General features: G+C 30.8%; 1 protein-coding gene across 1 annotated transcript in view; it reads right to left on the bottom strand.

Moving 5' to 3' along the window:
• LOC136990022 (dynamin-like) overlaps positions 1-13,872 on the bottom strand; it is a 126,509-nt gene extending 112,637 nt beyond the window's left edge. Inside the window, 1 exon segment of the mRNA XM_067288344.1 lies at positions 13,596-13,872. Coding sequence (XP_067144445.1) covers positions 13,596-13,759 — 164 coding nt within the window. The 5' untranslated portion in view covers positions 13,760-13,872.
• Between the last annotated feature and the right edge of the window lie 2,383 nt (positions 13,873-16,255).

The following is a 16,255-nucleotide window of genomic DNA, read 5'->3' as shown; positions in this document are numbered from 1 at the left end:
ATTTCCAAACTGTCACATTTCCATAACAGCCAATTATAAAGTGTATATTGGTCACGTGACTATTTCACAGTAATGACTGCTTTCTGAAGTGCAAGTGCTATTGCGTTCGATTGCTTTCTTAATTTTTCTTTAATAATGGCCACATTTTCTGAAGAAGTTCAAAAAGTATTTAGTTGATATGCTAGAAAGAGGTTGTGCCCTTATTTTGTAGAAATTTTCATAAGGAAAATCCAAAAATCAATAAAATTAATTTGTTTTGTGATGAATGCAGTGCACAAAACAAAATTACACATTAGTAATGCTAAGTAAACTTTCAGATATGTGTAGTGTAATTTTTGAAATTACATATTCAGTGCAGGATCACAGTTATTCACCCATAGATAGGGCCTTTGGAAGGGTGGAAAAAATGTTAAGAGAAACTGAACTGCTTCTTATACCAGAAGACTACAATAAAATTTTTGAGCATATAGGACAAATACATGCTCTCGGTAAAGACTGGCAACTTGGTAATTGGAAACTTGCAATTCATTCACACATTAAGTCAAAAATGGATTTTAAATTATCTGAAATGAAAGTAATCAGAATAAACTCTACATATATTTGTTCAAACAGCACTGTTCTGATAGATCGGGATGTGCAAACATACAATGTTAAAAAGAGGTAAAAAATGGTCATATCTATTAGTTTTGTTAACCATTGGAGAATAAACTTAAGCTGGAAAAGATAGATAATGTGAAGAAACTTTTAAATAAACTGGGAATAAGTGATGGGCATACTGCAATGACATTTTACAAAAAGTATTTTCTTGTTTAGAAAGTGATTGATTCTAAACAGGTACTGTGACAAAACAATTACAATATGATTTTCATTAATTTTATGTAATCATTAAGTTTCTTTCTTTTGGAATTAGTATAGTTTTTTAAACACCCTTTTTTACTATCTTCAGTCATATAAACAAGGTTTGTGTGATTTTCATTTTTGTTTTGTATCTTATTTTGTATATTCTCTTTTGTTTTTATATATTAAAAGTTTTTGACCATCTATTTGTTGTTTTTATTACATTATCCATTTAAATGCTGCAATTTTGTTCCAAAGTGGTGCAAGTCCATGATTTGAAGTACCGAAACTACCATTTCCTTTGCCTCAGGATTGTTTTCACTGTTAAACCCAGGTCTGTGGAGTCGGAGTCAGGAGGAATTTCTGACCAGAGGAGTCGGAGTCGAAAAAATGTGTCGACTCCAACTCCCACATTTTAAATTTAGTTTAGTTTTTTTATTTAAATGAAAGAGTATTTATTATATATTTATTAATTTTTAAAAATCTTTTTGTATTTTGTTATAATTCATTTATTTTAAATAAAAAATGCATCAATTTAATTTATTAAATTTCAGATCGCAAAAAGTCCAAATTGATTTTGAAAAGAGCTCCGAACCTATATAAGATATTAAGGAATGACAAGGACAGCATTGATAAAGAAGGAAAAGTGGGAGTGTACAGGATTCCTTATGAAAACAGGGAATTGGGAATGAAGAAAAACTATATTGGTGTTATTACAAGACATTTGGGAATCAGACTGAGGGAGCACAAATATAATGTTAATAAGGGATCCAATGCCACAGTATTATCTCAGATAGTGCAGGCTGAGGGCTCCGTAGTAAAATGGGAGAAAGCAGATATTGTTAAGTCCATGCACTCCCCGACTTTGGCGATGAGCACAGAAAAGATTGAAATTTATAAGGGCAAGCTGTAGGATACGTGCATTAATACAACAGATGCGGAAGGGTTACCATCTGCGTGGAAGTGCTTAGTTAAAAAGTTTTTTAAGAGCTCATAACTTATGCCTTGATTTTTATTCTTGCATTTGTTACATTTTTTTGTATATTATATATGATATTATTACATGTTATATAATATTATATGTTTATTGTTTTATTTTATATATACAGCGGACCTTCGTTATAGCGCTGCTCACTATACCGCGCACTCGGTTATAGCATGGGTGATGTTCACGACACGATAAGCTCAAACACGTTTATACAGATCCATGCGGCATTAGTGAGTAACGCATTTTATTGTTACTGAGTATTGAGTAATTGTGTATGTATTGAGTTCCTGAATGTATTTTGAATAGTGTTTAATTCTTGTATGCACGATGAGTAAAAGAAAAGCTTGACATTATTGCTAAAGTAAAGAGGTGAACCAGGTTACACCGCGCCGCTCGGTATAACGCGGGTGTTGTTTCCCGCCCAACATGCGCGTTATATCGGGGGTCCACTGTATATGTATTTTGTTATAATTCTTCCGTTAACTTAGTATTTGAATTTGTTCTATTGTATTTGTATTCGAATTTATATATTCTATTTTTAGAACATCGTTATTTTTTCCTCAATTAACCTGAGGATGGCCAATTGATTTGGCTGAAAATGTTAGTTACGTTTTAATAAATTTTCCTCTGCAACTTAAATTAAACTACATCACAACACCTTATTAAATACGTAGTGTTCTTTGTAGTATTTGTGTTTAGTAGTTAAATTATTTTGACCCAATTGAATTTGAATATTTTTGAATCATTCCTTTATTATCGCTGCTCTAAATAAGTACTCCATTTTTCCAATGAACCAGACTAATTGGTCAGAGTACATATTTTTCTTTTCTGAACAAGGGGCTAAAGTAGCTAGATTGCACACTTTTTAGTTGTACTACTACACAGTAGACTAACTCTTCCAGAAGGGTGAAATTGAAGTGCAAATGCTGTTGAATATATGTAGATGTAGAATTTTATTGTCCCCTTTCTCCTCTTACTAAATATTTGTCAAAAATTAATTTTTTTATACAAATAAATATTAATGTAAGTTAAATATTAAAAATACTATCTATAAAAGTTTGGGTAAATGCCCAGGCTCCTTTCAGAGTTCAGAGTATGGTACCCCCTACAAGTGCCTCTGCCCCCCATAAAATGACTTGGTATTTAATTTTACCGGAGTCAGGAGTCTGAGTCAGCCTACTAAAATTATCAGGAGTGGAGTCGAGTGTTTTTTTACTGACTCTACAGCCCCGATTAAACCTATATTCAGAATATAAAAATAAAGCTCTGTACCAATAATTTTTTCCTTAACAATTAAAGCAGCATTTCTTAAAGTGGGCCCTTGTGGTAACGATAACGCCCCCTTGTGGGCGGTGAGTAAATCTAGGGAGGCGCTAGAGACAGGGTACTGAACAGTGACCAAAGGCAAAAGTTGGGGTCACTGACAGCCGTTCCCTTTTCTTTGTTAAATGGATAAGAGGAAACATTGCATTTAATAGTTTCCAGGTGTTGAGAACAATGTATGGTAAGAGCACAAAGTGTGAGATTCATAGAAAAGTTTTCCTAAGAATATTTCCAATCCTTTCTCACACAAGAGAAAATGAGTTAGGGGGCGTTGGGTATAACTTTATGGAACAAAGGGGGTGGTGGATTGAAAAAGTTTGAGAATCACTGATTTAAAGCAATTATTCAAAATTTGCAGTTTTTGGAAATTTGTATTTCCTGAAGATATGTCACTTTGGAAATAAGCTCTTCAATTCTACTCTCTCTTTATCTTCTTCCTATCTAGTAGTATTTGTTGTCTTTTGTAATAGTGCATGTACAATTTCGACTTTTCTCAAAATTTTTTGATTTTACAGCTTTCTTTAATTTTTTCTTGGCCTAAGTAATCAATGCATTTGATAATTTTCATTTTCTCTTTTCCTCTATTCTCTTCTTTTATATCTGTTCCTGCTTTTCTATATTCTTTCTTTTATTTTGTATCTATTTTTTGATTTTCTTCTGTTTCTTCTCTTCCTTTTTATTTTGTATGTCTTTTTTCTTTTTATCCTCTTCTAGAAAATCCATATTTGACTTCCTGGTTGTCTCTGTCAGACTGAACAGTTCTGTCATTAGTATGTCATGAGCCTTATTTGTTATATAGTCTCAGGCCATCTTTTGTTGCCATAATGGCATATAATAACTTCTCAGACATGGATGCACTTTCCTCTGAGGGTATTTTCTTTAAATTAGAAAACCTTCTTTCAACATTGGCATTTCTAGGAAGAAGTGAAAGAGATGCCTTCACAATTTTCATATTAGGATATTTCATGTTGCCTGTTGAAGTCTTCATATTGAAATTCTGTTTCCAATACTAATCAATTTTGTTATCTTTACTCTCCTCAGTCATTTTTTCAAGCTGCAGCAGTTTCCACTTATTTGCAAGTTTATCTTGTCTGATTTTCAATGGAAATAGTTGAGAGACAGCCAGCACATCACAGCTATGGCTTCTTGTTCCTGGCTGAAAAAATTGAAGTTTCTAATATATGCGAGTTTGTCACAAAGTCACAAAAGCAGTTTGCTTGTGTCAAAGTGCTTTTGCAGCTTGATACAAGCAAGCTGCTCCTTCTCATTTGCCTTTTGCAGCTCTTCCATGACACTTATCTCCAAAGATTATATTCTTATGTTCCACTATGCTTTTTTGACAAATGTCTCCATTTGTCAAAAACTGTCTTAAGCAGGCCATTTAATTCCATGTGCAAAACATATATTAAGGAGCTGTCACTTTGAAAAGTGGTAGTAAATCATGTGAACAGTTTTGCATTTGAAGAAATAAATAAGTTTAGTTTCATTGTTGTTGCTTTAATTAATCTACAGATTGTCCCATAGAAATTACTGTAGGACAGCAATTTGTCTTTTGCAGGAATCTGCTTAAGAAAATACTGTTAATGCATCCCATTATTCTAATGCTCGCTTAGCTGCATTTTCAGTTGTCAGACATTTAGATGCAGAAAGCTTGGTAAAATAATGCTTAGGCAACCCTATGTTTCCTAGTATTTCAGCAAAATCTTCTAATCTTCCTGGCCATCCATGAAAAAACTTGTGGATTGCAAATATGAAGTTGAAAGCATCCTCTCCAAGTTCTCTGATGCCTTTCAAAAAAGCATTGTAACAACATGTATCACACATTTAAATAGCAAACAAAATTTTTTTGGCCAAAATGATGGATAATTGTCGGAATTTAAGCTGTGTACAAAAATAACCCTACTGAAGAGGCCAACATTACTGGTGAAATGCATTTAGGGACATGTCAAAGTAATTAAAGTGTTTCTCTCTGCAAACTTAGTTTGTTTTACCTTTTTTTAACTTTATCTCATTATTAACATAACATTTTAGAAATTGGAAATTGTTTATCTTCCATAAGTCAGAAAAGAAAGAAAATTTGAATTTTTGTGTATTTTTATACAATACAATTACATAAGATTGGAAAATTTCTTTCACAGCCTCATTCATCAAACAGCCAACTTTTTTTTTATTGACATTAGGGCCATCATTCCCCAACCTCAGAGGGTTTTTAAGTCAGAGTCCACTTGTATCAGATACTTCCTGCAACTTGTGACATATGTCTTCTGCTGTGGCTGCTGTGTCCATAAAAAAGCAACAATGCCTTAACTTCATAGCACTTGCAAGTGCTATGAAGTTAAGACATTGTTGCTTTTCAGACCAATATCTGACTGATCTGAAGCTACTTCTTTCCAGAATTTTGATTCCAACCCATTATATTTTTAATTATTTGAAGACATAGTCCTTCCCAAAAAGGGAACCACTATTTATTAGCTCTATGTTCCAAACAATACATTCTTGCCGACTGACCTTTCTTTTTAGGCTACTGGCCACCATTATATTTTGTTTGGGGATTATTTTTTAGTTTGTTTTCTTATTTATTTTGGGGCATTTCATTTCATTAAGGATAGACTACCGGACCTTGCCAGGACAAAATTTTAAATTTTAAACTCATCTTACTATGATGACTGCTGGCGGCAACCTATATGTCAATGAATCCGGAAATGACATCTCAGGGAGATTTCCACAGGAAGTTAAAAGAATGATCTCCCACCCCAAATTGTCACCAGAGAAGAACAATAAAAAATGATAAAAGATTAAATATAAGAGCAATGACACAACTTAAAGAAAGATTACTAGAATTAAATGAATGTTAGCCACTTAAGTATGTAAATGGGGTTGAATGGGCATAATCATGTAATGTCACCACAACTGCACTATAAAGAGGTGAAGCTCTAGATCAGGCCTGGCCAACCCGCGGCCTGTAATGTTAAATTGTGCGGCCCGCTAAGTGATATTATATATCTATTAAAACTTTTGTTTCCCATTATGTGTATACCAAAACAATTAAATAAATGAAAATTTGCATGTGTCATTGTTATAATGCATAAGTGCGAGTACAAACTCTTGGTATAACAATAAAATCTTATTCATTTTGTATTTGCTTTACTTTTTTAAAAGCATGTTTGCATAAATTGTGGCCCACCGTAATATTACGCATGATCAAAGTGGCCTGTGAAACAATTTGCGTTGTCCAGAAACATAACTATCTGGATTATGAACTGAAGTTTTCAATAGACACAGTATAAATTATCTCATCAGTACTCTAGACCAATGGTTGGCAACCGGTGGTCCATGGAGAAATTTGGACATTGATCAACTGAAGGTTATGCAAAGTATTATGAAAGAAATGCAAAATGCTTAGTTGCTTTTTTCATTCATTGGAGGTTTTTATTCGAATCTAAAACCAAATATGAAGTGACTGTTATCAATAAATAATGAACAATAAACAATATCATGAGTGCGATTGTCATCCTTGGTGGAAAATGCTAAGAATCCATAAACTTATTTCAAACAAGCAGCAATGGACTTTAGGCTTGCATTAATTTGTTATAATTAAACATGCAAGTTTCATATTAATATAGTAAAATTGAACTTTTATGATCATTATTCCACAGATTTTGTATCGTTTAAAAAAATTCATCATAGTGGTCTGCAGGATTCAAAATTGTGAGTTTAGTGATCCGTGAGGTCAGAAAGGTTGCCAACTGCTGTTCTAGATCAAACAAGGTGGAGCTAAGGATCAAGCATAAAAGCAAGGCTTTCAAGTTCCATTGATGACATAGAAGTTTGTTGGTGATGGTTAGACAAAGTTAATTTGTAAGATTTCCTTGTGAATTTTCGATAGATTTCTATTTCATATTTATGCTTGTTGGTTTTATGGAGATAATTATATGATAGTTATAATTTAATTTATAAGTCCCCAAGTGTCAGGAAAGTTTTCAATATACAGGTACTCCTCACTTTACAACCTATCTGCTTAACGACTACTCGCACTTATGACCAATCGAGTTTCGACCTGCAATTCGGGAATCCCGTTTCTCAGCTTGAGTGTCAGTCAGTGGCGAATGGTGACATGGGCACTAAGCGTACTATAATAGGCTAATAGCATACTATAATAGTCTTTTTATGAATAAATTTAAAGTTTGTTGCATAATTTTTTATAATTTTACAACGATCCTATATTCCCGGTGCTAGCTCCTTGCTTATCGACAAATTCGCTTAACGACGTAGTCGTCGGAACGAAACTCAGTCGTGAAGTGAGGAGTACCTGTATATATTTTATCAAAACCAAAAAACTAACATATATATATATATATATATATGTGTGTGTGTTAGTTTTTTGGATTTGATAAAATATCTTTTTATTATATTTTGAATTTTTGCTAACTTTATTTTGTTATTGTACATATTTGGATTTAGAATAATAAATAGATTTTTCGTTATTACATATAGTAATTATTTCAGGTCTGATTCATTAACAATTTTTTATTAAATAAACCAACCAGTTGGTTTATTTAATAAAAAATTTTTTAATAACTTCGGGCTTTGAGATGTATTATATTTATTTATTTATTTAATTTTTCATTACTTATTGTCCATGTAAAGTCCAGCCTTGGCACCAACTGAATCCTTGTTTATGTAACTCACCATCAGGAAACTATCCAGGCTCTCAATAGAAATAGATGAGACAACAAACAATTTGTAATGTCTTATCATTATTTAGTGTGTATAAACAATTCTGCATTCATGACTAATTTTTCAAAATATATCCCAGAGTATAGATTGAGAGACAGTGTGTCTCTGTTTGACCCAAACTCATACCATCTGAAATTGCACCTGATACAAATATGTATTCAAAAGTGTTGACAATGTTATCACAGGATCATCATAGAATGACAATGAATAGTTAATTTGAATAACCTTCATCAACTATATTAATTCAACAGTTGGTGCATTTTGTTGAATACTGTATAATTAATTGTATTGGGCAGGAGATAGCACAGAAGATGAAGCTTGGCTGAGTAGCTGGTTTGAATTAGTTGGTATTGCAGACATGTACAGCTATTTGGAAGCTAATTTGACAGAACACACTTTTTTGTGCACATCAGTCAGTGCCTGCTGTTGTAGAGAATGAAATCCTTTTGATACTTTATTATCTTCTGGCACACATTACAGTATACACAATCATCATCATCGTGATTTTTGGTCCACAAACCAATTTTCCTTCCCTGGGCAACTATCTTGGTGAACCAGTCTGATTTAACTGTGCACTTTCCTATTGCATCAACTCAATCAATGCGGGATAACAAAAAATTTACAAACAAGAGAACAAAACAAAAACCAGCTAATGAACTTGTTACAGCATGCAATTTAAAGAACTTACGGGCTTAAATATAACTGACCACCTTATCTTGTTTTAAAAATCAAGAACATAACCAGCCAAAAAGAAAGCTATTGTTAGACTTATCATCTGCATAAATTTTAGAAGTAATAGCAAAAAACTGAAAATAAAAAATAATTATTAAAAATTATTTAAAAAAATGGAATTGGTTTCTATTTCATTCACTTAATTGTATCATAAAAAATATATGAAAAATAATTTTTAACCTAATCCAACTTGTTGAGGATAAAATTCCTTAAACTTAAAACGTTATAAAAGTAATGCAATAAAAGTTAAAAATTAAAGAGGGAGCGAATCCAATTACAGAAATACTTTTAATAAACCAACGATACCTCTAAATGCATTTCGCCTTTGTACAGTACCTAGAAGGCCTCCTCAGTAGAGTCAATGGCAACTATACAGTTTTGGACTTTAATACGTCACTTAGTACATTCTTATCTCTCAAAGTTACATTTATATCCTCAACAAAGAACTCCAACACACAGCCACCAACACACCAGTATTTAAATTTACAACATTACTTTGCATAACTATCGCAAAGTGTTCTTTAACTTTTCTTTTTACAGTATTTTTCTCATGATAAACAATTTTATCCAATATAACTTCTTAAGCCTTTTAAATTTCCGGTACCCAATACAAAAATTAACAACCAACTAACTAACGTTTTCGATTCTCCTCCGAGATCTTTGTCAGGTTTTTTGACGGTTTTGAAATAGAATGCAATGCAAATAGAATTCTTTCAAAATTCAAACGATGCATGTTGGATCGTTCTCAATTATTGCACGCGGGAGAGGTTCTATCGTTTGAGGATTGTTTTCTATTAACAATTTTAACATCATTGACATCAATTTTACAATTATTAATATTACAATGGCAATAAATTGGAGAATTGTTATTTTTTTAATTTTATTGAAGCTAAATGTTCTGATAATCTCTTCTTTATATTCCCTCAGAACACCAGATTGTTTAAAAATAGTACTCACATCAAAAACCAATAACCGGTGCAAAAACTTTCAAAATCAAACGTTTTCGACTCCCCTTCTGGGATCTTCGTCAGGCTTATTAAAATCTTTTTGGAAGCAAAGCACACTATAGTTTTAAAAAACCTTTGAATCCGGTTTCAACGGAAAACATAAATAAGCCTGACGAAGATCCCAGAAGGGGAGTCGAAAACGTTTGATTTTTGAAAGTTTTTGCACCGGTTATTGGTTTTTGATGTGAGTACTATTTTTAATCTCTTCTTTAATTTTCTTTTAGTTTCCCCAAACAATGTAAAAACTTGGAATATTACATGTACAGTACATTTCAGTTTATATACTATACCTTCTTCTTCTAAGATAGGAACAAGAATTAAAAAGGAAGAACTTGAAAAAAAATGTGTTCAGCTGCAGTTACTGTAATTGGCAATGTTAAAAGTGTTTAGAGATTGATGGTACCATTGGAAATAAACAATCATTATTATATATAAAAAAAAAAATACTTTCACATCTCTTAATAAAAATAAGAGAAAGAAAGAAAGAAGAAACAATAAAATTTAGATGTACTATATAGATGACTAACATTGGGGCAATCTTTTCTATCTCCAGAAACCATAGCATTTTATCAATGCTATAGACAAATCCCTAAATGAGAAGAAAAAAATCAAGAAGAATCATTAATCCAAAAGAAACTTTTGTTGAGATATGACTCTTCAAAAACTCGTCTTGTGCAATACCAAATGATTTGCAAAAGTAATAATAATTATTAATAAAATTGAAAATAGTATTTAAAATTATGGCAGTGTTTTTCTTTTTATACAAAAAATGCTTTTATTATATATGCATATTATAAATATAAATTTTTTCATTATAATATATATATGTATATGTATGTATCTGAAATATTATAACAGATTAACAGATAACATAACAGATTAAACATATATGATTTAATCTGTAAAATTTAAATTGTTTATCAAATTTATATACTAGGTATACTGTAAGTTTCTTCTTAATAAGCCAATGGTGAGGAAGAACTGTTAAAAATATAAAGATAAACTTCTAAATAAATCAGGTGTAACTAAAAGAAAAGTAATGAAAACTTTTGAAGCAGAATGTTCTGCTAATGGTTACTTCTGAACTTTTTCAAGATTTTATATCCCATCTTCAAAATATTCTCTTATTTGAAAATTTTTTAATAGTCAAAATAATCTGGATATCAATAAATTGGAATGTTTCCAAAATTTGTTACTACTGTAGATATTTTTTAACATTCTCAAACTTAACTGAAGCAAAATTTCTAAACTATTTTAAAAAAAGCATTTAAATAAAAGAAAAATCTGTAGCTGGAATACAATTCAAAAATGTTCATCTGTTAAGTTAAAAGACTTTAGTTAAATTTAAAAAGAATTGCTATTTATAAAGACTCATAAGAATAGTTGAATTTCTATGTAGTATTTTACTCCAAAAGTATTTTTTTTTTTTTATTTTGGAAAAATGAATTTTGAAATTTATGAAACAATTTCAGGACCATATATTAGGCATATATGGTCCTGAAATGTTGAATGTACTGTTGAAAAACCCACTAACTAATTGGATTTTGCAATAAGATAATGCTCTCATTTATTGATCACATTCCATTAAATGATAGCTCAAAGAATTTTGTCAAATAATGAAATGGTCAGCAAAAAACCAAAATTAAAATCCTCTAAAGTTTCTACAGTAAGACCTAAGCACTAATCCAGAACATCTGATTTAAAACAGGCAATTGATGCTGGATACAACTTAAACCAATTTCATTTCAAAACCAGTTTTATCTACGAATCAAAATTTTTGAAATAATTAAATGCAATGACAAGTTAGCTGACATATAACCTAATTAATTTATAAAATATTTTCAATGAAATTTGAATAAAGTTATGTTTTTATTTCAACTTATGAAACAATAATTCTATAATTTAAAAAGCTGATTTTTGAGCTACATATTAATATTTACTCATTATTCCAAAAAATATATTTATAAAATTAAACAATATATTAGTATAAACTAAGATATTTCATTATTCTTTATTAAAAAACATCTTTAACAATGTTTTCTAACTTCAGAAAATTCTATTCGACGATTACATTAACTTTTAAGACATATTACGGATATTCACGATCTTTAGCTTTTTACGCCATACCGGCTTTCGCAGCTTCCTTAAAAGTTACAAAAAACGTTGCTTCTCTAGAACTTGACTTTATTAGTACGGGTTTTATGGCAAAAACAATCGACTTAAAGGAAAGCTGCCTCGAAGCGATGTCTGCCAATTATCGAAATCCGTCGACGGAAGGACTTTTTAACTCGAAGAAACGGCACGAAATAATTCTCTTAAAAGAGAACAACATTAACCAACAAACAACCCGCTAGAACCTTTTTTTTACCCCAGTAAAAATAAATTTTGGTTAAAACTAATGTTTTCAATCATATTCACAATTTTCATCAGGTTTTGGCCAGTAGAATTCGAAATTGGAACTCGTCGAACACGTTTAAAAATTATTTTAAAATTCCAAAATATTTAAATGTTAAAAATAATGTTTAGCGATACGTGTTTAAATAGCGATAAAAATATCCTTACATCACCACAAATAAAAATTTTTACCGGGGGAAAAAAGGTTCTAGCGGGTCGTTCGTCCTTCCCGGCGATTTTGCAAAGAAGTCGTTTTGTTAACCGACAAAACGTCCGACAAAGATGAAACGAGAATTACGACGTCCGTACTCGACAATACGAAACAGTTTTAGGTCAGTTACTTTTCCGAAATCGTCCGGTCCACACGAACGTTCACGATTCACGGCTTTTCTAAAAAAGCTTTTCGGAAAAGCTTCCGTCTCGAACACCCCTATTAGTTCACGAATAATTTAGATATCTCTAACCCTATAAAATCTAAAGTATACATTTAATTCTAAAATTCATCAAAACCGTCGAATATATTACAAATATAAATGTAAAACAGAAAACAATATAATAAACTTAAAACAGATACGCAACACGGCCTTTTTTTTTAAACTTTCGAACGTTTTTGGCCATTCGAACGACCTTCTTCGGGAATAAAAATCGAACGATTCGGATTTTTACAAAACGAAATTCGTCTTTCGCGACCGAAAACATTCAAAGAGTTAATAAAAAAGGCCGCACGTTAAAGGTTTTTCGTCGAGGTCCGGTCGTTATTTAAGCGCAGTTAGAGAAGAGCGATAGGCAACACAGACACACAATACAATTTTAATAGATAATATTAGTAATAGTATCTATATAAAATTTATCGATAAGACGTGATAATTTTCTACAGTTACAGAAACAAAATTATTTTATTTAATTACATCTTAATATCGAATTTAAATTTTGTTAATTCCAGAAAATATTTAAACGAATTTAAAATAATAATAGAAAAATCTGTAAACATATTGGGGTTTTATTGAAACTGATTAAATATAAAGCGCTTAATTCCGATTCGTCAAGAAGATTAATCATTTTCAGAAAAAACGAAATTGATTATTTATTTGAAATATTTAAATTTTTAAAATTCGTAACCGAAAAATAAATTAGTATTTTAAATTAAATGTCAACGAATTTATATTTAAGATTTTCGAATCGATACATTGGAAGTTACGACTCTAATTGTAAACATTCTTAAACAAATGGGTGGTTTATTTACTAAGACGGCTTTCATTCATTCTCTATGCGCCTACCTAACCACGTTAATTCTAATCGATAGAAAAAATCATAGAATAAACCACCAACCGACGAATAAACTAATTAAATCTCAAATATGGAAATAAAAAATATTCCAAAAATCAAAATATTTTCATTCACCGATCCGACACACAACGTTAAGCGACCTACATACAGTATATAGATCAATATTAGCCATTAAAATTACGTATTACCGGTTATATATTTATTTGTTATCGATACTAAACAAACGAACGCGATCGATAATTAATTTATAAAGTAAATTTGAAACAGAAACGGTAAAAAAAAGGTCCGACCTTCCGACAAAGTTTTCCAAAACACTACTCTTGCCCGCACTCTGTCCACCGACGACGGCGATTTGAGGTAAATCGAGGGTCAAGCTAACTCCCAGTTTAGTAAAGGCATCCTGTAATTTATTTACGATCGGGATAAGAAATCCCATTCCATCGTTTCCCGACATATTTATCCGTTTTTCGATTGACTTCGGTTCAAAAGACAACAAGTTCGGCTGCCATTTGTGAGGGAGGATCGATTGTCATCAAAAGCATGCGCAGGAAGTTGACGTCATCGGAGAATGCGTAGTCTGTCGTCTTAATTATGGCTTACTTTATTTATTTATTTATTTTTTTTAAATTGCCACCGTTTAAATGTTTTTATAAAAATATAAAAACAATTCGGATTATTAATACGATAAAATTGTGAACGTCGACACACATTGGATAATTCGGCGAAACCTTTAACCGTATAAACTAAGCATCATTATAGAACAAAAGGATCGTTTATTGATTAGATAAAAAAAATATATTATCTCGAATCATTTCAACAATTATATAAAAATAAAGTTTTTATAATTGTATTTATTAACACGTTTATAATTTGTGGTAATTTGAATGCAATGCACAAAAAAAAAAAAAAAAGTAATAAATATGGAGTTGTATGTGCAAGCTAATTAGCGTTTAAACTTTAAACGAAGGCGACTCGGAAAATGTGCATAAAATTTTAAATTTGTAGAAACAAAGTAGACGCGACTGTTAATGCCATCGTAATGTTCTCTAATTAATCTGCACTTATCTCGGTGTCATTATCGGCAGAGAAAATTAAAGTTGTATTAGTATTGAACTGAATATACAAGAATATATACGTATTTAAAAATGATTAGTTAGGAATGTTTAAATTTGTGAATGAATCGCAGCATTTAATAAAGTGTCGTAAAAATATATATGTATAATTTAACATCTCATTCAGTTAATAATTTATTGTGCAATATTTCTTGTTAGAGAATAACTCGAATAACCTATTAAGTCACTATCTATTATGACAATAAGCTTCTAAAAACGAGAGTTACGAATGTTTATTTTTTCCTAGATTTTCCTGTAAATTAGAAAATAATTACATTTATTTGGTTTATTGTTTTCTCGTATTGTAGGAAAATACATATTTTTATTACAATAAATATTTGCTTCTACTGTTTGCTTTTTATTACTGTTTTAACAGTCGGGAAGAAACCGAGATTCGGTAAAAAACGGACTCAATTTTTTTAATAGAAAGTTAAAAAATTTCAAAAATTTATTTAACAATAACATTAGATTTTTATATTTTCCGACGAAAAATTCCGTCGTAAATGACAAATCAAATGCTTCTTTCATTAATAATTGAATACAATGCGCCGTAGCTGTAGTAAAATTGTTGCAACTTTTCTCCGCCGATGCTATATTAAATTATAAAATTTGACGAATATTTTGAAAATATTTGAGGATTTAAAGCAGCCACGTTGTTAATTTCCAAGTTATGCAACGTGGAAAAATTAGTATTAATGTTTGTTGGTAGTTAAGAAAATTACTACTTGATAGAATGAAACAAATTATGAGCAAAATGTTTTAACGAATTATAATTGCTAAATGTATGTTTTTTCCTCTGTTGGAGGGTTAAATCTTAAGTGTGATCGTACTAAACACAGTTTGCTTTTCTTCTCCCTTTCTTTTTTAAACGTTTTTATTTAACTTGCTTTGAATCATATCCTCAACTCTCGCAATTCGCACTTCACCCACTTTAATTATAAGACAAAACTTTGAGCGTATATCTAAGCTCTAAAACAATACATTTTAATAATGTTTTAGGGGTGTGGCCCTTTCCATTTTCCCAGATAGAAGGCCGAAACTTTGAGCACATATCTAATCCCGTTGACAATGCGTTTTAATGACGTTTCAGTGGTCGGCCCACCCGAATCCCGACAAACAAACAAATGCACTGTAGTGATGTATACGGTGGAGTATGGTGAGAAAGTGGGGTCATCCATCTTTCCAATCTCGAAAAACATGACCAATAGATTTTTTTTTACTTTAAAACATAAAATTATTTTATAGTATCAAATGGCTTATTTCAATTAATGTATATAATTCAAAACATATTTTCAGAGTTTATTTAGCATTTACAAAATTTTAATTGGCTGTAGGTAACGTTAAAATCAGTTTAACTCGATAAAATAATCATTACAGGTCCTAAATTCATATCAGAAATTACTGTTGTTTTATTAAATACTAAAATTAATTTGGTGAAAAAATAAGACTCCCTCTGCTTCATTCGTAACATATCCGATGAACCAAAGTTCCTATTATAAATCCACTGTAAATAGTGACGTCAACGCTTAAGGATTTTAATAAGCTAACTACCACTACATCTTTTCAAGAGTTATAAATTTAATGTTGCTGATTGGTTACATTAAATGTGTTGAATTTCATAAACAATTTCAACTTAGCTGCATGCAATTCTAGTGAAAATTTTCAACAAAATAACAGGAAAAATCATCGTCATCATGATTCATATTTTCATATTAAAACTAGGAAAATAATTGTAGTGTTGTTTAGAGAAAAATATTTATATGTATGATAGATATTTAAGCATAATTTTTCCTAATATAAAATAAATCTGAATTATTGTAATAATACTTTACATAAAT

The sequence above is a fragment of the Centruroides vittatus genome, unplaced genomic scaffold (assembly GCF_030686945.1).
Source record: "Centruroides vittatus isolate TY-2023 unplaced genomic scaffold, ASM3068694v2 scaffold_861, whole genome shotgun sequence".
NCBI classification, from domain to species: domain Eukaryota; kingdom Metazoa; phylum Arthropoda; class Arachnida; order Scorpiones; family Buthidae; genus Centruroides; species Centruroides vittatus.
This window is presented reverse-complemented; position numbering and strand designations above follow the sequence as displayed.